At 41.4% G+C, this 24,163-nt stretch overlaps 2 protein-coding genes across 2 annotated transcripts in view; both read left to right on the forward strand.

Moving 5' to 3' along the window:
• Positions 1 to 1,325: 1,325 nt before the first annotated feature.
• cfap52 (cilia and flagella associated protein 52) lies at positions 1,326 to 11,654 on the forward strand (the record flags this gene model as incomplete). Its single annotated transcript, XM_084558135.1, has 14 exons — positions 1,326 to 1,386; positions 1,728 to 1,927; positions 2,035 to 2,171; positions 2,502 to 2,630; positions 2,819 to 2,918; positions 3,156 to 3,272; positions 3,694 to 3,794; positions 3,955 to 4,125; positions 4,952 to 5,100; positions 5,244 to 5,389; positions 6,077 to 6,228; positions 6,965 to 7,067; positions 10,362 to 10,470; positions 10,866 to 11,654. The coding sequence occupies 14 exons, from the start codon at positions 1,326 to 1,328 to the stop codon at positions 11,045 to 11,047; spliced, it is 1,857 nt and encodes a 618-aa protein (XP_084414261.1). The 3' UTR covers positions 11,048 to 11,654.
• Positions 11,655 to 13,717: 2,063 nt separating this feature from the next.
• LOC311495073 (ubiquitin carboxyl-terminal hydrolase 43-like) overlaps positions 13,718 to 24,163 on the forward strand; it is a gene marked incomplete at its 3' end in the record, with an annotated part of 34,266 nt that continues 23,820 nt past the window's right edge. The window contains exons 1-2 of the mRNA XM_084554390.1: positions 13,718 to 14,864; positions 23,397 to 23,552. Coding sequence (XP_084410516.1) covers positions 14,250 to 14,864; positions 23,397 to 23,552 — 771 coding nt within the window. The 5' untranslated portion in view covers positions 13,718 to 14,249. The remainder of the gene's footprint in view (positions 14,865 to 23,396; positions 23,553 to 24,163) is intronic.

The following is a 24,163-nucleotide window of genomic DNA, read 5'->3' on the forward strand; positions in this document are numbered from 1 at the left end:
AAAGATGTTGGTCCCATACATACTGTTCTTATTTAATGCCTTCACATGATCCGGGTCAATTTTGACCCAGAACAAAAAAAAGAAAAAAAAGAAAGTAGACTGTGAGTGCCGAGTGTTTAATAAGAAGTGGACAACTAAATATTTTTTCAGGAAACCGTTTTCAAAGAATACAATATCAACCGTCACTTTGCCACAGTGCATGCTAAACTATGGTAATTTATAGACTCAGCAAACAGACAAACTGCGATTCATGTATCAAGGCACGTTTTTTTGCTAGAATTCAAATTAGCAAAGGCCAGCAAGCCACATAGGAAAAAAAAAACCTGACTTGGGTTGTCTTAATTCGTGTAAGAAAAGGCTCAGCGTATTTTGAAATCAGTTTGTACAATGAGCCTTGTATACTTACCTGTTAAAGGCCAAATCCTTTCATGTAATAACTTTTACATGGCATATATATCTGTTCACACAAACACTCCAAATATCTGTTCCTGGCCCGGCCCCTCTATCAAATTTGAAAACCCATTGTGGCCTGCAAGTCAAAAAGTTGGCCCGCCCCTGTTTCCATTGCAGGTACATCATCACCACAACTGAATCTTCAATGCTTGACTGGTGAGCATACAGAAACAATTTCCCTCTGGTGTGAGATGTGGAAAATTACAGAACTTTGATGTTTTTTGTTGTTGTTTTGCACTGATATGTACAAAATATAAGACAGTTGTATAGTCCATTGATTTTGTTTGTGGTGCTATCTACAGTGAAAGTTTATTGTCAGTAAATGGACACATTGCACTGCAATTCACTGCACATTAACACAACACAATGTGGCTCCAACATGAATATACGTGTAATAAAAATGTTCTCAAACACATTTGTGTTGTATATGATGAGTGGTGTTGTATCTACTGCATGCTACCTCCTTGCAAAAATAACAGTATTCAGATATGGAGTCTGGGTTTCTAGTTTAATTCAATGGTCAAGATTAAATAGTTTACACTCCACCAATAGTGCAAATACATAGACACAAGACACAATACTTTTCCTGTAGTCCTTTTCTGATTTTTTATTTATTTATTTAGCCTTTTGTGTGCAGCACTTTCCAGGTTGCACATTTCCCATAGCACGTGAATGCAGCTTAGAGGTGTCGCCGTCCGGGGCCACTTTCAACACAACCCCTGCCGTTGCTAGGCGACTGTTTGTTTGCTGTGGCGTTCGGTGCTCAACTATCAGGACTGAGAAAGTAACAGTAGTTAAGTTTGAATTTGTTTCTGAAGGTTGCCTATTTTAACACTACACCACTGAAAAAGATACAAGTTTTAGTTAAAGTCATGGCTCTTGAATCACAGGCCGTTCCTCAGCTTGAACTGGAAGCTGTTATCGGGTTCAACGGTAAGACTTTCACCCAATTTAAGCTACCGAACTAAATTGGTAACAAGCGTTTCGTATGGTATTTTTCGTGTATGATACAACATTAGTTTTAAATGTTCCATATATATTGCACGGTAAACGGACTGTATAAGATGGTGACGTGGTAAAGTGTTGGGAGCATAAACAGACAGTTTTGCTAACTTTGTTAACACTAAACGGTTTGAAATCATTCCAAAACGATTGGGAGAGGAAATACAATGTGTTTATTCTTTTCTCTTTCACATTTTAAAGAGACCGCCCACCGTGATTTCAAACACTGTATATTTGTCTGTTTGTTTCTTAATAAAATGTTATTTCAACAGGGCATGTGTTTTCTGGCCTGAGAGTCCATCCAGACAGAGAGCACCTGATCTATCCCCTGGGATGCACTGTCATTGTGAAGAGAATCAAAGATGGCAGGCAGGAATTCCTGCACGGACACACAAACAATGTATCCTGCATTTCAGTGTCCAAAAGTGGACAATACATAGCCTCTGGACAGGTCAACTTTATGGGCTTTAAGGTGGCTATATTTATGACACGGTTTCTGATAGGGTTAACTCAAACCATTTGCAGCACCGATACTCAAAGATACATTAACTGTAACATTTTGTTTACATATTTTCCTAGGCTCCAATAATTATCTGGGACTACGCACAACGAACAGTCTATGCCCAGTTGCTTCTCCATAAGGCTAAGGTCGAGGCGCTGGCCTTCTCACCCAATGACAAGTACCTGGTGTCCCTTGGAGGTCAAGATGATGACAGGTAAACATTGAGTTTGAATGATGCAGTCGAGAAGGACTAAGTTGGGCTCCATCACGATTAAGGATATTTTATTGTCACTCTGACCATGTTCAGCTTGAAGAGAACAAAATGCAGAAGTCAGGTCTCGGTCTCAAAAATAAGACATTCATTAATTTTTATTTGTTATCATTCATTTATATTAAGCTTACTACATGACACAGGGATGTAGACAAGAGGAACACAAGTCTAATCTGCACTCTTTTAATATAACATTGTTGCAATAACAAGAACTCAGTGGCAAAGTGTTTTTATTGTTATAGTTATAGTATAGGGTTTTCTGTCTGTTTTCAGTATAGTTGTATGGAATATAGAGTCCAAGGAGGCCATCTGTGGGAGCCCAGCCTCAGCCCAAAGTTCTGGTCACTGCCTCGCTGTGCAATACTCAAACCTGAATGACAACATCTTTGTTTCTGCTGGGAGGTGAGTGTATGGCAACTACTTGCATTCTGCAAACCAAGTATCCTCCTAGGTTTTTCATATTTGGGGGGGGGGGGGGGGTTATTGATGTATTGACAGAATTACATTTGCTTATGAAATTGCTGAAATTGGATGTTTCATTCTTGTTATTACCTTGAAGCATTTTAATATCACCGGTCTTTTTTGGGCAGTGGAACATTGCGAGTCTGGGAACTGGACCTAACCAACAGAAAGATCAGGCCCATAGAGTGTAAGACAGGCAAGCTGAAGAGGACTGTGAAATGTATAGAGGTATGAGGCCATGGGGAGGTTTCATTCACAACAGTCGTTTGCCCAGACAATTTAACTTGCTTGCCATTTTGAGATCCGCCTCAGTTCTGCAAGATATTTTTTGTCAAAAATCCATAATTACTAGAACAGCTACAGTAGAAGACTGTGTGCGAGAATCTGTCATTTAGACTTACAGTACACCATACATGGCAAGTAAGGTAGAATTTCTCATGTTGTATCTTTACTGTTACTGCACAGATTGCAGAGGATGATCAGTTCATCTTCTGTGGCACCACCAGTGGAGACATAATGAAAATCAACCTGAGGACCGGGCTTCTTAGTGACTGTGGTCCAGTTAAAGCGAAATACAGTCTGGTAAGCCATGACACTGGGAGTCTTTACATCTCTAACGAAGGTAGTAAAGGTAATTTCAGCCACTGCTCTCTCGTGTTCCACCTGATAGTGAAGTATTTCTGATGGAATGCTCCTTTGGAAATACAATGTATTGGAAGCAATGGCTCGTACACTGTCTTGTATTTTGTGTAATTTCTTCACCGTCATTTTTGGATCACAGTGTACTTTCTTGCCGTTCCAGAAATCATTTTCATTTTGAGGGTATGTGCATTCAGAGTGTAGTAGTGTTAACTAGTATAAGAGGCGCTGCAATATTTGACACAATTCACAAAGTCTTTCTAAAAAGTATCAAAGGACTGGGAATTTGAGAATTAATATATTCATGGGTGCATACATTTTTTAGACCACATTTAAAGTTATTGCTTATACATTTTCTGTGCAGGGTGTCAGTGTCCTGAGGTTACTGAAGTCTGGGCAGTTTCTCGTAGGCTCTGGATCTGGCACCTTCACTCTGTGTTCCAGCACTAACTTCAAAACTGTTAAGTGAGTCCCACTAATTCATCATTCCTTTCATCAACATAACTATGATTTTAAGTTGGTAGTTTTTACTTTCTGTGCAAGATTGCCAGATATTTGTCCTCTATATGTTCTATATTTAGTCAAATATCTGTGTTACCAAAATAACATTGTATGTATTCATTAGGGAAGTCCAGCTGGAAAAGGGAGTGACCTCCATCGCTATAAGAGGAGAGGGACAACAGTTCTTTGTTGGCACAGAGGCTGCTCAGATGTACCGCTTCAGTTATGAGAACTTCAAAGCTGAACTCATATCCACCAGCCACAATAATCCTGTCAAAGACGTAGCCATCCCTTTGTAAGTGGAGAGTGAAAGAGACATGAGTCACTGATGACAAAACATTACCAGATGGTGGGATTTTTTTATGGTTTGGATTTAATACCAGAGATAAAATAAAAAGTCACCTTGTATCAGCTTTTGGATTTGGCAATAATTATACTGTATGTCCTAAATTGACTGAAATCCAGAAATGCGCCATGCTGTTAAATCACTTGCCCAGAAACTTAGCAAGAATTATTTATTAGCCAGTGTCAAAAGACAGGTATACTTGTAACAAGCCTCAGTTCCTATCTATGAAAGTTACAAAGAATACCAAAAACACACACACATAGAGGTGTATGTGTTTGACTGATTAGATTTAGATTTATTTTTCACAATTTTTCTATTGTATCATGGGATTGTATGATTATTCCAGACCTCTAGTCTGATTAGCTGGATGTCTGCTCAATCCACCATTAATCCACCCTTGTTTCTCAAATTGCTTCTCCTCAGTTCCTTGTTGTACTCACTAGATGGTGGCATAGGCATTACACATCCATGTGCATTACATGCTGAGAAAATGGTATTGGTTTTAGCAGTGATTTTAAAACTGGGGCATTCGGGTGCTGCATGGGGTTGGATGACCAGAGGGAATATATGGAGAGTAGTTACGTAAAGTAAATATGACTTATGTAGCACTAACAAACCACCACAAAAAAAACCAGGAGATTGCTGATGCCTGCTTATTTTTGTTTCACAAAAAAATTAATTGGATCTTTTTGATATTAGTCAATGAACCAGTAATTGTCAAGGATTGGTAAAAAAAAATGTGTGTATGTGTGTGCTTTTTTTGTTTTTCTGCTAGTGGAACATCTGAATTATTTGCAACCTGCTCTAAGGAGGATATCAGACTGTGGCACATAAACAAGCCCAAAGAGATGCTGCGTATCACTGTGCCCAACATGACCTGCAATTCCCTGGAATTCATGTTTGATGGACATAGCATCATCAGTGGTGGGAATTGGGGAGAAACATCTTCAAACAAGACAATGAAGCTTATCCCTATGAGGAATATTTTATATTAAGTTGGACGTAGTCAGTTACCAATGTACTGATTCAAAAGAATCTTTTTACTAATGGATTTTACTGTCTTCTAGCGTGGAACGATGGTAAGATTCGTGTTTTTTCACCGGAAAGTGGCCAACTCACGGTCGTCATTCACAATGCACACAGATTGGGTGTGACTGCCATCGCTGGCACCAGGGACTGCAAGAGGATTGTCAGTGGAGGAGGAGAAGGACAGGTCAGTAGATATACTGTAATACTGATACACCTAGAACTGTTTATTAAAATTGTGTAACATTTAGCTTATCAAATTAAAATACTAACATTTCCAGAAACTCCATTAAAATGTCAGCTTTTATGGAGTGAATATGGAAAAGTCTTAAAGTTGAAAGTTCTATTACTCTTTTGGTAAGGATCCTATCTTCTTACACAGTCTGTTACATTTTTGATGAGAAACATTATGAAAGGGACAAGTCAGTCATTGATGCTTCTTCAGAATTTTAGTAGGAGGCAAGTTTTTCTAACAGCTATCTAGCTTATTTTAAAGACTGATTATGCATTACTGTTAGTGAACATTGAATACCTCCTCAACCTGGACATGTTTTAAAATTGAAAAACTATTTTTCTCTAAGAAAAGTAGCTGTGAATTATTCACATACTTAATTCACATGTAATTCACTTAATGCATGATAAAGATTAGGCTCTATGCACACTATGGAGATACACATTTTAATGTGCTGTTGAGGCCTGGGTCACCACCGTAATAGCCGCTTGACACATACAAAAGACTAAATGAATTCTGTTTTGAAATTATTCAAACGTATGCAGTTGCATTCCAAATCATTCAAACAAAGATCAGAGTATTTCAATAAAGTGCACAAAGGTTTTATGTGAGGCTCACTGAGTTCTGGATCACGTGTTTTAGGTGCGTATTTGGGAGCTGCAGCCTCACGGCCATCGTTTGCTGGAGACTATGAAAGAGCACAAAGCCACTGTTACTTGTGTGAAAATCAAGAGTGATGACACACAGTGCGTCACGGCCAGCTCTGATGGTGCCTGCATCATCTGGGACATAGTGTGAGTATCCCGTCTGCAGACAATGCCACACTGCAAAACAGGCAAAAAAATAGAAACATGCACATCTCACATCTCTTTAAACCTATATTTCTGCATAATAAGTGTATAAATTAACACCATCTGGCTCTTGTGTGTGTGATGAAATACTATAAACCACTGCAGAGCCACTCATGGCAATGCATGCTCCTGAATCATTAGTCAGTGAAAAATATAACATACACATTTGCTAATGATATGCTGGACAGTATATAGCCACCAGAGAGACAGTGATATTAGAAAACAGAGTGTGCAGGCTTCAGGTCTAAATTGTAATAAGAGAGAAGTACTGAAGTACTAGTACTAAGTAAAAACATTTTATCCCTATCTGTACTCTTCAGTTAACATCCCTGTGCATTAAAGGCTTCTAGGCTGTATGCATTAGGAGTAGCATGGAGTTCTTATTTGGTTTGATAACAAGCTGATTTTAAAAAGGCTACCAAGGAACATGTCTAAATGAATCTAAACTGAGACTCTGTCCAGTCAAACACAATGAGCTTGTATGTTCTTCTATTACATGTGAGTGTTTAAAGATTAATTTGTGATTACCAATTTCATTCAAAATTTGGAGAGGGATTTTTTCCCAGTCACACTAGACTTTCTTTTTTAAGACCAACACCACTCATGTGAAACTCATCTTCATCTGTCCTTTCTTTTATCTTGTCTACTGGCTCTTCTGCATCTCCTCCTCCTCCTGTAGGCGATTTGCAAGCCTTCAAATGATGATTGCCAACACCGTCTTCCGGACGGTGTGCTACCATCCAGAGGAATACCAAATCATTACCAGTGGCACTGACAGAAAGGTGTGTTTTGGGAATATTAACAGTTTTGTTCATTATGTACACTTTCAAATGGGCAAAATCATTGTTTCCCCTCCACAGTGGTCTTCAAAGTCTGCCTGTGAAGCTTAACCTAAAATTGTTTTGGTTGTTTTGATGCAGTGGTATGTGAGCGTCGCTTGGCAAAGAATTCCCTGGCATTCATTCGCCATGCTTCAGGGAAAAAAAATATCTAATGACTGAAAATCCCTCAGGGTGTAAAGTGACTGGCACTCAACAGACACAATCTAGATGCCTCATTATGCTGTTATTGTTATTATAATCTCCATTTAGTGAGCATGAGAGAAAATCCTGTCGCTCTGGTAAGATCAGCACAGAGGAGCACAGCGAAGGACTTGTGCAATCACACACACACTTGCATGTCCTCAGATTAGTTTAGAAAGCTTGTAATTTGTTTCTCAGCTCCACATAATTAAGCTATTGTGTTGGCTGCTCGTCACTGGGGCAAAAGCACGCCCTTTAAGTCTGTTATTTTGCGAGTAATTTTGAATAACTCAGCACTACTTATTTACATAAGGTCGGAAGTTCACTGTGGCAGAATGAACCACTTGCTTCCTTGATTGTGCATTTTATCCACACCCCTTGAACCAGGCCACACGCAAGACCCATATTGCTGCCGTCCCTGCATGCTGAGAGGTGAGGACAAGTTGTGCTGATTAACACAGCGCTGTGGATGTGCTGAGTGAGGGGGGAGTGAGTGAGAAAGATGTATTCAGGGAAGGAGAGAGAGAAGAGAGATGGAGGGGAGCGCTGTGGTGTTCGTGCCTTCCTGCGGATGTGCCTATACCACCCAAGTGCCAGCCAGATCCACCATCTGCTCATCCCAGGACACAGGCGCTCTGTCTAGGGCACCAAATAGGAATGCTCTCTCTCTCCTCTCCGTTCTTCAACACTTCTTCACCTCCCAGCATGCCTCTGTGAGTAAATTCGCCGAAAGGAAACCACCAGAGCTCAGAGGAAAAAGTGAAAAGAAGAAGAAGAGTGGCTAAGAGAACAAAAAAAAAAAAATAGAGGAGGGTGTAGGGTTAGGCAAGGAGAGGTTTTATTAATGAGATAGGATTCCCTGTGAAGGAGGACAACGATGTTTTTGTTTTTCTCAAGGTTGGCATTTTCAAGGTGTGCTTTTGAGGAGTGCAGGAATGATTGTTAAAATAGAATATATATATACTATACACACACACATATATATGTTATATCAAGTTCTGTGGCCCAGGCAACTACTGGTTGTGAACTAAGGTTTGTGGATGAGATGAGCAGTACCAAGAATAGAACCAATGTTTGAGACCTGCTCTTGCTTGCTGCTTGTAATTAATTTCCTGGTGGCCCATGTTGTGGCTGTGGGCCACTTTCCCAGGCTGACGTGAAGGGAACACAGATGGGCCAAGACAACTCACACAGGTGGGAGTCTCTAATAAGCTGCTGAAATGAAATGAGAAAGAAGGGAGAGGTCGTGACTGTGGGGAGGAAGAGGGAAGAACATGATAGGTGTGGTGAAGAAGGAGGATAACACTTTTACAGCAGCTTCCATAATTCTGGGGTATACATATATAGATACATGAATATCTTGAGATGGTTTAAATGGCAATTGCATTAGTGCTCCAGACCTCAGCTGTTTTGGTTTAAACACCTTGTTACGTAAGAAAGATCTCAAAATGATTTGAGAGCTTTCTATTTGGTGCTCATAATATACCATTTCTCCCTCTGGTGGTTGCTGTCTTTTTCTAAATTGTTCTGTGTAAAGTTATTTGGTGGAAAAAAATAATATGAATAAGCCACTCTGAGGCAGAAAGAATACTGTAGACTCAAACACACAGAAATATTCCCTTGGCTTGTAAGGGCAGCTTATTGCTTTAAGAATCATGCTGTTCTTCTGAAGCTATAAATACAATTCTTTCCTAGCCTTTTGTTCCTCCATAATAACCAACAACATTTGATATATGTGTGTGAGATTACATTTCCCTCCCTATAATACATTACAAGCATGGGCTTGTGCAGAGAAATGAAATCCCGTCTCAGAGGCTATTCTCATAAATGTTGGTTCATTCCGAGCAACTCTGTGTAACATGAACTTTTCTATTTAGAAATGGACAAACTCTGTAAACGTCCTTCTACTTTTAAACTGAATGGACTGCAGTCTGTTCAGCATGTGTTTTACTAACTTTTAAATTGCTCCTGGCTGATATCAATGTTAAGGTGAGCTATAAATGCTCTACTAGAGACTCATTCATACAAGATAACTGATCATAATGCACCATCTGGGCCTTCATTTATAGCACTTTACTTTTAAGATACAGTCAGCTTGGTTATATAAATAAGAAGAAAGGATCGCTCTTAGTTTATTGTGCTCTGATGTTTCTGCTGCATGTGCTATAAATAACTTCAGCTAACAATCGCAGTTTGTGAGGCATTTTACCTTGACAGGTGCTACGCCTTTGGGATGATCAAACTTCAGTTAGATCTCCAAACATACTTTCAATACGTGTGTGTGAGAAATAGTGATAGAAGCTAACATAGATTGTCTCATTTCCATAGACTGTAGGAATAATAGATCAGTTAAGGTGATAATATGAGGCCACCTATTGCATATTATATAAAGGAGATATGTATGTGATCACACAACAATAGCACAGCTACAGAGGAATGTTGCCTTCAGTAATAGTATGCATAGAAACTCCATCAGTCATCAATGACAGTTGATTTTATACTGCATCAAAGAGATCTGAAAGTTATGAATTATTTATAATGAACACTTCAATTCACTTGCCAGTTTATTAGGTAGCTAGAGAAAACGAATATGAATATATGCACTAAATCCCCCTCTATGACTGTTATAACGTTCAGTTCATGTTGAAGCCACATCAGGAAGGTGGTAATTCATTTTGGAGGATGTAGTTTGTGGCGCTGTTAAGCTGTGAATTGAATTAAACTCAAACACTGTCATTTGGCCTAGCCAATCTCTAAACTTGGTTGTCAAAATAATAGAAACCTGAGTCGGTACAACACAAAACAGTTCAACAGTACTATAAGTCGCAAGCTCAAAAATGAAAACACACTTGAATCAACAGCTTTCTCAGTAATTTGAAACTGAACACCGTTACCTTCATGAAACTAAGATTTAGTGCAGAAAGTGTTTTATTAGAATGCATTCATTTTTACTGTTGCACCTAATGAACTGGCAAGTGAGTGTATATGCATCCGCAGGAAAAGAAAGACCTGTGACAGAATTTTAGTGTTTTTCTGTGTTCATTTCTTTCTCAGGTTGCCTACTGGGACATGTACGGCTCTACTATCAGAGAACTGGAGGGCTCACAGTCTGGGGCCATCAACGGCATGCAGATCTCACAGGACGGCCAATACTTTGTGACAGGTCTGCTACGTGTTTACATTATTTTAACGCTTCTTTATTATTGGTTTCATGTCAGTTTAATTCAACCACAAATAAATAAGTAATCTATAAACACTCTTTGGAGCTAGGAAACTAATTATACAGATAATCATCAGTTTACACTTGACTGTGCTTCACTGCTGATTATGCCGACTTTCAGATCAGCACAGTATTGGATATTTCTTGTAAATATAGTTTCAGATAATGCCTTTTAGTCAAAGTGTTACAAAATGATTTATCTTGATCTTGCCATTCCATTTTTCACTCTCAAAGAATTTTTTTATCTCTTCAATGCCTTTGTTGTTATCACCTACGCTGACAAAACAAGACTTGAATTTCTCTCAGAATATTGATATTTCTTTTAATTTTCTTGCCAGGTGGAGATGACAAGCTGGTGAAGGTGTGGGACTACATGGAAGGTGTAGTAACTCATGAAGGGATTGCTCATGGTGCCAGCATCTCAAGTATCAAGATATGCTCCAACAACCGGACTTTAGTCAGCACCAGTGCAGATGGAGCTATTCTCCGCTGGAAGTTCCCTCACCCTTCTGCCTCTTAATGTGACACTGAGTCCTGGACACTAGAAGAAACAGAAACTTTTAATTCACCAAACCATTCACAGGTTTTTTTTAACAGTCTGGTTTTACATTAACCAAAATAATAACACAAGAGATTTAATTAAGCAGCATTGGTTGTGTTAGATGTTCATTTTCTCCACAGAAATAACAGCATGAAGTTGATTTATAAAGTATTCATACCCATGGGCTTTTTGTACACTTTTTTGTTTTCTTGTCTTCAAATAAAACCCGTGAACTTAACACCGAGACTAACTGTTAGAAAACAAGGACGGAATAACTATATATAAAGACATACAGATGAGGTTGTTGGGAAGATCAACATTTTACTAATACATATTTTAAGACTACAAGGAAACCTCTATACAACTGAACTGCAATATATTAATGTACCATTAGTTTCTAGCCTTTTTTTAACTCACCATTCACTTCCATCACTTCTGAAAACCCATTTCAACTTGTGAACTCTGACTTTATCAAACATTACAAGGTTGTCAGTAGCACAAAATGGGCCTGCTCATATGAACTCATCTTGAAGAGGGTGTTGTTTATTTTAAATGGATGAAGTCATTGTTCTTGTCTACTACACTCGGTAGCCCAGAATTGTTTAATAATTATTTTTATTTACAAATGTGTTCAGGCCCTTTGCAGTGACACACATTGTGGTCAGGTGCTTCCTGTTAGCTTTAATCATCCTCAAGATTAATCTGAAACTTGATGAGGGTCCACCTGTGGCAATTCTAAGTGACTGGATATAGTTCCGATAGGCCCCCACAGTTCATGCTGCATGCCAACAAAATCCAAGCTATGAATCCAGGGAGCTCTCTGTAGACCTCTGTGATAAATCTGCTGTGAGACATATATCAGAGCAATGGGTTGAAGCCCTCTCTAAAGCTCTGAGTGTTCTCAGGAGCATTGTAGCCTCGATAACTGTAAAATAGAAGGAGCTTGGAACTATCATGACTTGGGCAAACTGGGTAACTGAGAAGGAAAAACCTTATTCAGGGAGCTGACCAATGACCCAATAGTCAGTCACTCTAACAGAGCTTAAGAAATCTTCTCCAGTAGTGGCAAAACCTGCCAGAAAGATATTGCGCTCAGCAGTACTTTATCAATCAGACTGTTATTGTAAAGTTGTAGACGGAAAGCAATCTTGAATAAATGGCCCATCACAGGCTGCTTGAAGTTTGCCAAAAGGCATTTAAAGTATTCATAGATAATATGAGGTGATTCTCTGGTCTGATGAGACAAACACTGGCCAGAACGTCAAGCATGCTACTGACATGCTTCTTTGCGACAGGGACACTGGTCAAAATTGATGGATGGTCGAATCCAGCCAAATGCAAAGATGCCCTTTAAAACAACCTGTTTCAGGTGCAGCAACCCGAGGCTAGGGTGACAGTTCATTTTCTCGATGACAGTACACTGAAATATACAGCCAAGACAATGTTGGTGTGGCTTCATGACATGTCTCTCGCTTGAAATCTAGACTTATACTGCCCAAAACTTTCAGATCGGTGTAGAAACATGAATATGGCAGTTCACAGATGCTTCCCATCTGATCGGATGGAGCTTGGGAGGATCTGCCAGAAAGAATGGGATTAACAGCCCAAGTCCAAGCGTGAAAAGTGAAGACTTGCATCTGTAAATCTTGGGTGTCTGCTACTAAAGTACTGAATGAATACATGCATGAAAGAGACTGCAGATTTTGTTTTTTTTAGACTATTATGTTTGTGTTTTGTCCTATATAATAAATTAATTATAAAAATTAGGATTCTTCTCTCTTCTATCGTAGAGACAAAGAGCAGGCCCAGGTTTTTGTCTACTTAAGCACATGGATGCTTTCAATTGATCTTATCAGCAGTGATTCCCTGAGGGGCTTTGGTAAAAGAGAGGGGCAACACACAACAGAAGGCCTCTGTGTCTCCAACTTAATCCTGTTTCTAGAGAAAGTAAAATAACAAACCTGTAATATAAACCAAGTCAGCAGAAACATCAGGCCTCTTTGTCTCTTTACTCCACCGCTGATGAACACAGGACCGTGGGTTCAATGAGACAGAGGCACATTAAAGTCACAGTTAGTCTCTAAATTTGTTGATTTGTTATGCTGGTGTAACATGTATTCTTTTCCAAACAATTCTGGAATAAGGGGATCGGGGAAATGCTAGAAATATTGGATGGAGACCTGAGCATCTATTTCAATAAATCAGCACATCTGGTCCACTAAACCCAATCTTTAGTACTGGTGAAGTGTGAAATTAAGCTTCTATGATTGGAATCTGAATATTGCACAAAAGATGCTGGATCCCCATTGAAAAGCAGAACCGCAAAGAACGTGTCTGGCCTAATGCTCTTCTAACATCCATTCTACTTACACTGTGGAGCAACCTGGCTATTTATAGGATACATCTGTCTGGAAATGACGGTGTGTTACGGACAATGTATTTCATTAGCAGGATGAAGCAAGTAGTCTTTGGCTCACACTTGTACTCAGTTGGAAATACTGTGAAGTTTTAGACTAGATCATCCTGCTAAAAAGCCAATGACTTTGACACCTTCCGAGGATGTCAAGGCAGGTGATGTTTTAATTGCTCCTACAGGGGGCAGTTTAAGGCTACAGTGCGTGACATCTATTAAAGGCATCAACTTCCTTGTTCCCAGTGAAATAAACTAGACATGCAGAGTTGAAAGCGCTTTCCCGGTGCAGCAAGGTCGAATGACTTCACTGTTCGGTTCTGATGAGATAAACTTCAGCAAAGTAATCTAATCGAGTGTAGTTAGACAGGATCCACCAAGTAGTTCATTGTGACTCCGTATACAGGAGAGGAGGGAGGGGAGAACAGCAGTGGAGAGAGAGTCAAAGACCGCCAGGCGCACGATCCAGCGCTGAGAGCCACTGACGAGGAAGTGTAACTGAACCTGCGAGGTGGAGGGAGGAAAGATCATCTCTGGAGTTCCCGCAGAGATCGGCACCCATCAGAACGCGCGGACTGGTTACGCACTGGGAGATGTCAGGGGAATAGTATCAGCAATCATGTGCCTTATTGGCACCGAGCCGGTGCCACCTGAGCGGTAAGGTCTGTGGAGAGGAGTAACGCGCAGGAGGAGGGGTAGACAGTCTGGCAGACAGGTGCGACTCCACAGCCTGTTTCATTTTCTCTCGGTCCTGTGAAGTGATACGGAGCCATGGATACCCGCAAGGAAAACAAGGTAAGAAAGCAGCCCATGAAACCAAAAACGACAAAGCGGAAGGAGAAGAAATACAAAACCGGGACGTTTACCAGGAGAAAATCGCTGCGATCTTTTGGGAATTTCATGGGAAGGATCCTTAAAACTTTGGGCACTTTGGCGCACTTTGGCGACGCGGAACCGCCGGACGCGGAGGACGACGACGGAGGCTTCGGCCAAAGCGCATCGGGGGGTTTCAAAGACGAGTGCCCGCAGATCTCCAGGGAAGGGACCGTAAAGAAGAGCTCCACGGTCTCCTCCATTCACGGCTCGGTGAAAGACAGGCTGTCGTGGTGCTACGGCGACAAGACTCCCGGGGTGCTGGGGCTGAAGAACCACGGCAACACCTGTTTCATGAACGCCGTGGTCCAGTGCCTCAGCAACACGGACCTGCTGGCCGAGTACCTCGGGCTGGAGCAGTACAAGTCGGATATATGCCAAAGGAGAGTGAACGGGGAGGTGAGAGGAGAGGAGACGCGGAACGTGAGGGGAGAGGTGACCGAGCAGCTGGCGTCGCTGGTCCGAGGGCTCTGGACGCTGGAGTACACGCCGCAGCTGTCTGTGGAGTTCAAGGTGAGGACAGAGGATGCGTGGGTGCTGGTCCATGGCACAGATTGGTTTATGTGTTTATGTCTGAAGCCTTATTGCCTCAGTGGACAGGCTTTCGTTGTGGCACTCAGGAGACGTGACATGATTTTTATGATGAGAGTTCCTTCAACAACTTTATCTCTCTAAAAAATCACCAACAAACTAAAGCAGTTTTTATATAGAGTATAAAACCCAATAAAGCCCCACAGAAAGTAACTTTCCAGATAAGCTTAACTGAATGTGTTTATTTGGTTGTATTTGATTCACTCCTCAGTTTCCTGGAGGTGTGCTCTTCCAATGCACAGTGAAACCAAGATCATAAAACCCTTTTTGCATCAGATTACATACCACAAATTTGTTACATGCCAAACCTGTGGTCAGGTAGTCTTCCAGCTTTAAAGAACTGATTGGTTTCAAGTTGTATTGAGTTGTCTCTAGCTGGGAGACAAGGACTTAAGTTGCAGACATTAGAGAGGCCATGGATAAAGACATGATATTGTCTTTAGGTTAATGTGAATCTACCTTCTTATCTGCATGTAAAGAGTTTATTCGCCTCAGCGTGGAGTGGCATAGTGAAACGTGTGTTCCCCGCTAATAGCACCATGCCTTACCAGCAGAGCAGGGTTACGTAAAGAGGATTTTTATGGGATTTATCAGCGGTGTCAGCAACACTCTCAGTCTGTGTTGGCAAGCTAAATATTTGAATGACTTAAGGTGGGAACTGGACTGAAAGAGGATCAGAGGGCAAAGGTCAACATGTGTGTCCCATATCTGTGAATACACGCACACACACACATACACACGCAGGCTGTTTCCGTGTTCCAGGGGAGGTGACAAATAAAGCAGTAAGCAGCAATAAATGCACCAGAGTCCTTACAGTTTCGACATTTTATTATTGTTTGTTGAAGTAGTGACCTGTGCATGCCACGTGGTTACTGATTACATTCTGGCTGCAGCTTGACTTACCTGTTCCAGCGCTTGAAGTGGTTTGACTGCATTCCCCAATGCTGTGGAGGAAACGGTCTCATTTCCCTGTCTCATATATACATATACACACGGCATATAGTGGCAGCGTAGCGGCTACTTTACAACTTCCCACCTTTACCTGTCAACTGTAAGGGTGTGAAATCAACAAGCTGTCAAAGTCTTCAACTCAAAAGGCTTCATGCTTCTGTAGTCGGTCGTGGCTGTTGTGAGCGTGGCCTTCAGCCTTCCCGCTGGCCTTATTGAATGATATAGTCAACCAGCAGGCTTGCTGCAGAGTAGCTGTTCTGTTGCATCAACAGCCTCAGGGAAGCTATAGGTGATGAGATATGCAACATGTGCACATAAACACACGCAAACATAAATGCAGGCACAGGGGAGACACTGTGAGTGCAATGCCATTTATTATAGAAAAGGTTGATATTCATGTAATATTGGATTATTAATACTGGGCACCCGCATGCATGTAAGATTTAAACTCCTGCCATGTGCAGCCTCTTCACATCTCAAAAAAAGAGCCTTAAATGAAGGAATCAGAATGAATATGTGTATTTGTTGACTCTTGTTACAGTATGCACAGCATCACGATAAGTCTTGATGGGCCTTAACGCTTTAAACTTAACATCAGAACGCTTAATTAGATGTATTCATGTATTCAGTGTTTCATTGATTCAGCTGTAATATTCTAACAAATAGATGCCAGAAAAACAAGAAAAGAAAAAAAGGAAAAACGGAAAAAAACCAAAACAGGAAACATGTCCTTCACTCCCCTTTCTATCCTCGCCCCATTGGCTCGACACTGATTTGTGCCTGTCTGGCTGTCCCAGGGTGAAACCAGAGAGAGGATGTTTGCCGTAGTGCAAGTGCATTCAGCCTAGAAAAAGGAGGATCCCCCCTGCTGAGATGCCTCCAATGGTGTGCACTCAGAGGAAGAGAGAAAGAGAGAGAGAGGGAGCGAGAAAGATTTATTCACATTTAAAGAGAGACATTGGCCTCCAATGAAACAGAAAGGGAAACTTTTCTGTGAGATAATTCTTACAGTACTTATTATATTCTTTGAGACTGGGATTAAGTAATGAGCAGCAGTCATGAGTCTGTCGGTAGAAGATGTGTTGCAGAGTAACCTAAGGCTTTTAACGGAGAGTTTGGTTCAGAGCTGGAAAATAACACTCTTGAAATCAGACTGAATATTGCCGGTCCTACTCCAGCTGACATTGGCTGAGAGACAGCCTGGACAGATCACCAGTCTATCATAGGGCAATATTTAATTTGAGTAGCTAAGAAAATGTATATATAAAAAAGTCCAAACTTAATGATATTTGAGGCATAAAGGAAAACCTCATGCTACTTGAACTGAAGAGTTATTGAGGTGCATCTGTCAGTGTCTGTTGTCACTGTTACAGTGCTTGCAACTCTACTATTGTACAGTGATTCTATCATTGTGAACAGTATGTAGTTCACATACTGCTGGTTCTATTCTAAGGTTTTGGGTAAACCAACAAACTCTCACATATTTTTTTAGCATACTAGTTTGACTGGTAAGAAGTTTGAGGTGCAGCCAGTGTGGCTGTTTGTGAGTTTATGCTAAAATGCTAATCTAAAAAAACATAACAAAAACTACTTATCTAACTAGTTGCTATCAAATACAGTACATTCTGCAGCTTAAGTGCTCGTAAGTGTTGATGAAGTTGCTGAGGCCTCAGTTGTAGTGTCTTCTTCAGCCCTAGCAAGTTTAGCTGCAGCTGCAGAACACTTCGTTTTCAGACTATCAATCATGTGACACGCTTACGCTTATGCTTCGACCAGCTGTTTTCTCAAGTTAGTTGTGTTGCCCTTACCATCTTTTAGATTACAATCTGGTAAGATTACAATCTGCAGCAAGTTTTGAAAAGTGCATCCAGACTATCTGCGACCACATTTGACTCAGCATCGTCAGCACTGTGATGGAGGTGTCTATCTCTCTCTTTCTCTCGGTCTAACTTATACCCCTTCCTCCTACCCAGATTTGCTCTCAGGCACAGAAGATGGCGTTTGGATTTAACGTGAATCCATACTCACTGATGCCGATACAACTGTGCAATTAGTCATGGCTAAATTCAAATAAGTCTTTACTCTTGCACCATACTGGGGGATAAATATTTACTGCTCCCTGAAACTGATTTTCAGGTACAGGACAACAAAGACCCCTGCAGAAAGTTAATACACAGCAACTTTGAATTCCATGATATCTTGAATTAGTAGCTACCTTGTGTGGTTGTTCACTATATGTTCATATAATCAATTCACAGTGATTCCATAGTGGCCCATCTGCGCAACCTCATTAGGTTTCCATAACTGCAGGTGGAAATTCCTCCCAAATCCATCTACGCCTACAAATGACAGTGATCAGCCTAATGGAGGTTTTGCCACTGCTGCTTCAGTGCACATTTGATGTTGATGAAATCTCAAGGGATGATGTATCGTTTAATCGGTTGTTCCAAAAGTTGTCTACATCAGTTTGGCCTGATGGCAGAGCGCGCCCCTTCTCTCCCCTGCCGTACACTCCGGACCTAAAGGATCTACAGCACAAAGTTGTTGAGAGGCGCCTCATCTTTTTACGCTTGACAGGACGCAGCTCTGTGGGGCCAGAGGAGCTGAGCTGGAAGGACGGAGCCTGGTGGTTTAAGTAGCCGTGTTTTGTCTGGGGAGTGCAGGTGTGTGTGACAGTGAGGCAGGGCAGCGGGATGGATGGTTTGTTTGCCTCGTCTTGTCTACGCTCTCCTTCACTCTCATTCTCGCTCGCAGCGTCGGAGATACATTGTGCAGACGTAGAGCAGCGGGGACATACGCCACCTGGACTCTCTGTGCTGAGCTGCGCAGAAATACACAGTGGGGCTGTCTCTCATGTCAGTTTGACCGCAGCACTTTTTCAGCAGAACAGATGGGGGATTTTTTTTCTTGAAATTTTAGCAATGTAAACAGCATGAAGCTAGAAGAGTGTACTGTACAGAATACAGCAGCTATAATGACCATTTAATACATGGTTACAGATCTGCACTACTGCCTCAGCTGTTGAAGAAGAAATAGTAATGCTTTCAACACTTACAACAAACAAACTAGACCGTTTCCAAGTACTGTAACAGAGCCTCCATATGCTCCTGGAAAGCAGCATGCATTCCCACGACTCAGTGAGCCGTATTCCATTATACCTACACCGCTGTGACAACAGACAATAAAGAAACACAAGAAGAAGTGTCTCTGTGTTGTATCGGTAAGTGCTACAGTCTGAGAACATTTCCCACCCTCATTGTCCCTCATATGATTTATGTACCAGACTGAGAGACGATACGGTTTTTGAAGCTGTGGGAATAAATCGATTCTTACTACTTTGGGGCGCAAGACAAAAAGATTCTACTTTACCCCACTGATGGGAAGTAGATTGAGGTGTACAGTGTGCTCGTGTAGCTTTTGATAGCAGAACAGATGCAACTTTCTGGACTGCCAGTTGTGCACACAGAAGTGAATTTGCAGCCTCAGCTGCGAATCCTCCAAGAATCAATTTCTCAGTTTCAGCGGAGCCCGGGGAGCCTTTCCCTGGGCTGTACACCATTCAAAGGCGATTATTTCCATCGCATCTCATCCCCTCTTACTTTTTACTGATCGCCTGTAAATCCCACACCGGGGACATCTGCGGACAAGCAGGCTTTGCTCAGTCTTGACTGGCTTGGACCTTTATCGGAGGATTTCCAAGCTTCTCTGTGTTTGCTTTCAACATGTAGCACTTGTTCTGTCATTAAAATACCAGCTTGTTCTTCACTGTTCTGGGGGCGAATCCATTGTGGCCTAAGATGAAAAAGGAAGTAGCTGCTGAATTTGATTTGAGTTGGAAGGATGGTAGGAGGAGAAGCCAGGGAAGGACAGGTGCTACACTGCTGAGAGAGGCTCATTTGGGGGTTTGTGTGTGTGTGGGCCAACTGGAGCTCAGCTGGTACTGATTAGTGTACAGAATGGTTGTTGTATGATAGAGAGGAAAGAGATCAATCGATAGAGGGATTGAAAGAAAGAGGACAGTGAGGTTGTGTATGTGCATTAGAGAGAAAAAGATAGATGAAACGCAGAATGAGAGGAGAGGAAAAAAGAGGTATGAGTGGATGGTGTAAAGTGATAACTGCGCTTCATCCGGACTGGTTCAACAGCAACACCAGGTCGCTAAAAAATGAAACCAGAAATGGAGCTGCAGCTAATGAGAGATTCTATCCAGTCTCATTCCAGCCACACCTGTGGTGAGATTGGAAAGTGTGTGTGTGTGTGTGTGTGTGTAAAACAAGATCATGTTCAGTTCCTTTTGAAGTTGTACCTTGTTGTAATACTTTGTCAGTATCACTCTTTGTCCGTGACTAAGGAATCCATGCAGGCCTGTTTGGCAGGCTGGACCACAGCGAGGTGAGGTTGTGTAAAAAAATTTTTTTTTCCCTCTGAAGGACAGAAAGGAGGGTCACATGCTTGATGTATGTTTATAGTAAATTCCTGCCCTGCCGGCTCTCGGATCCATCATTGTTTACACAGTTAGGAGGATGGATGTTGGGAGGGCACGATGGGGTAATGGCGTGAGGTGAAGCAAAGGTAGCGGGATGCAACACTGAAACAGACATCTGGGTGTGGAGACAGGGGCGGCTGCGAGAGTGCAGCCTGGCCTCTGAAGATTGCTGAGAGGTCATGACCCCTGCTGCTGAGGCTGAACAGGTTTACACAGGCTGTCTTTTGTCATTCTGTTCTCTTTATCGAATGCCTTTCTCTGCTTTGTTGTTTTTGTAGAATCCCTGACAGCCCTAGATTCTTTAGATTTGTTCCCCTTCTAAGAAAGAATCTAATAAAATTACATTTGTGGCCCCACAAATGAGGACTTCTACTCCTGTGAGCTTATATCTAACTAGAGCTTGTCTGCTCAATATAATCTGAAATCAAATCCAATTAACTCTCCTACATATAGCATAGCATAATGCTGTTATCTGGCAAGTTGCAGTTTCTGTTTAATAATTAGAGGTGCACATTTGCTATTCTGAAAACTAATAACTGAGAAAAAAAAAATGGCATACTGTTCACTTTCACACGCTCTTAATGCTAAATAAATTCCTTTAATTGAACCAAGTGTCCTTCAAACTACAAAGGAATCAAGCAAAAGCTACCCGTACCCACCTCCCTGGGTCAGATGTGGGCTGAGAATCAGTTTCTCGGTCTCGACTGATCAATTTTTCTTACAATAAGCTCCCTCAAACTCACCCCTCCACCCACATTTATCCTCTCGTTGACTACATCTCAAGTGTTTACTCGACAAACACTTAAGATGCTTCCAGAGCCATGCTCAGGTCAGCTCTGAGCACTGCCGGCATCTGCAGAGGAACTCGACATTTTCAACCCACCTGCTATTCTTTTCTTTTGTGTCTCCAGCCTGCCTCGCTCTGAAGAATTTCCTCCCTTTCATTTCTCCCCTTTACAAGAAATCGGCTTGAAAAATAAAACGAAGCAATGCCTGGGAATACGACCGTGCCGCTTTGCCAAAGTGCCTTTGAGGCAGCGTGGCACATTTCGCCAGAGACACTCTGGAAGACAACACTGTAAACAGATATCAAAGAGATGAGCAAATGTACCACTCCCACCAGTGACACACACACACACACATGGTCAAGTAGAGAGTCAACCTTATTCTCAGCATCTTGATTTCACCAGGTCTGTGTCCCAGTTCGGCCTGGTTACTATGTTGACCCTGGAAACTGTCCTTTCCTCTCCAGTCCTTTTTCTTTATTTAGTTGAAAGCTTTGAGAAACGGTTTTGCCTCTGTGTTCTCACTTTTCATTTCTGGGCCCTGCCGCAACAGTGGTGTCCGTTGGATAGAGAGACAGAAGAACCCTCACCGGTCTGTTGAAACTTCGCCAGCATCCCCTCCCTTACTCTGCAGCTCCCTCTCTCCATCTGTCCCACATCCCTTCATCCCCTGTCAGTGCTCCCTCATAGTGATGAAGCTCATTAGTGGGCTGTCTCTGTCAGATAGAATGGGGAGGGGAGGAGAGGGGAGGGGAAGGGTGGGCTTCCTCCTGTGTTTATATTTAGATACTGGGATACTGCAGGTATGATGTGGTGATTTTTAATGAGTTGCGGAGCAGAGCCTGGATAGTGTCAGTCACACTGAGACAGAGAAAGAGCGACGGAGAGACAGAGTAGTAGCCACCTAGTGTAGTGTTAATGCGGCCATTAGTTTTGTGTATCATTTTCTGTCTGACTCATAAACTCACTGTTCCTCCTTTATTATCAAATTAGACGGAATGGCTGTTTTCTTTTCCTAGTGTCAGATGGTGGATCTTTTATTTCAGGACTCATCATTTTGAATGCGGCGCGTGAACGTGTTTTGGAGAAGAATTGGAAATATCACTGGGCGCCACAATTGGCTCATAACCGCTAATGTGCGTGATTTTGTTTATTGATGCTGTTGTGCTGCCCAAAATAGCAATCTCACTACATTATTTAAACAATTGCTGCCTTCAAATGGTTGGAAACAAACAGCCCAAGCAATTTCACCTCGAGAACAACAATTTGAATTGGATTTTAGTTTACTTGAAGGAGCGGAGTAGTCTGTCTGATATTCAATTCCAAACGATTAATCTCGATTAATCTCAATTAATCTGTCCATTATTTTTCAATTGGATGTATTAAAAAAGGCTATTTTTTCACAGTCAATTAATCTTATGGTTAACTATGAAGAATTAAGAGAACTTTTCCTAATAAATTTAGGCCATGTCAATTTGAAGTTTTACCACATTATACTATTCAGCAAAGGTTCAGATTCATTGCGTGTAGTTAGGGAAGCTGTTTTTACTTACTTTTTAGGAAGTCAACTTCATCAATGGCGTTGACTTCTTTGAGTCTCTTGCAGACCTAATATAAGCCATTTAAATTAATATATTTGATGGTAGAATAATTGTAATGCATGTGCTCGTTTCAACTTCTTAATACAAGAATTTTGGCCTTTTCTTTGTCATACATACAAGGTATTAAACTGGATATCTTTTTTTATTTTGGACTATTCATCAAATAAAATTATGTTTAATTATTTCTCTGTGGGAAACAGCTTTGGTACTCAGACAAAACATTTCTTTAAGAAAACAATCGCCAGATTACCTAACAGTAACTCTATCTGTTGAAGAATACAGTAAAGCTTGTTAAAGTTGATTTGCTTCAAACTACTTGCAGTTTCATTTCTTTACGGTGTACTGTCCAATGAGAGTTGTGAATGATTTATGACATGGTGTTATCATTGCCAAATAATGTCTGACAGATGTTCTTAAATGACTGAAACTAACTGGTGATAAGAGCGATGAATGTGTGTTTATTTCTCTGTCTCCCTCCTGAGTGATTCAAGCATAAACCGGTTCTTAACTCATAAATTATGACTTCCTGTGTTTCAAGTGACCATGACCTCTTTTTTTTCATGTCAGTATGTAATGACTTCTGAGATCACCCTGAGTGACTGATTAATTGTGATGTCTGTCCTCTCTGCAGAGCATAGTGGCCAAATATGGCTCTCAGTTTCGGGGAAACTCGCAGCACGATGCTCTGGAGTTCCTCCTCTGGCTTTTGGACAGAGTTCACGAAGATGCCAATTCCCGCCCCGACAACAACAACAGCAACAGCAGCAAGACCAAAGCCAACACAAAGGTGAGTCCTCAGTGCTAGTATTAATCACTCCACGCTTGTCTTTTCTCCAGACTGAATTATGTGTCCCTGTTCGGCTTTACCGCACAAATACTTTCATGTTCAGCTGAACCAGAAATCTGGCGCTCCACATGTTACTGTCATTGCAGGTTGCACAGAAATCTGTCAAACTTGTTTTCATGTTTTCTATGGCAGATCCCATAGACTGTAAATAAAGCTCCTCCGAAGTGAAGCCAAAGCAAGTAGAGCTCCCCCGGTGTCTGGCTGCAGTATAGGTCATTTTTCAAGGATAGTTTCTCTCATTTTAGGTAGTTAATATAAAAATGTGATGCCCGTTCAAGGGTCAGTTTTTGCTGATAAGTTTTGTTTTAGTTATTTGACCCTATAGAAAGAGGCTCATCATGACTACTGGGGGCTTTTCGCAGGCGGCCTCGGCCGTCTTCGTCCCCCAAAGTGCAGACCTTTTACTTGCCAACCGCTCGTAGGACCGTGAGAGTAGGAAGTACAGTGTATAATCCAACATTTCTTTGTAACTGGTGGAGATAGGGCACAGCGCAGTATTAATTAAATTAAAATGTGAGTGAGTCTGGCTGAAGTGCGGGTGGGTCATCGAT

The sequence above is a fragment of the Chelon labrosus genome (assembly GCF_963514085.1).
Source record: "Chelon labrosus genome assembly, chromosome: 2".
NCBI classification, from domain to species: domain Eukaryota; kingdom Metazoa; phylum Chordata; class Actinopteri; order Mugiliformes; family Mugilidae; genus Chelon; species Chelon labrosus.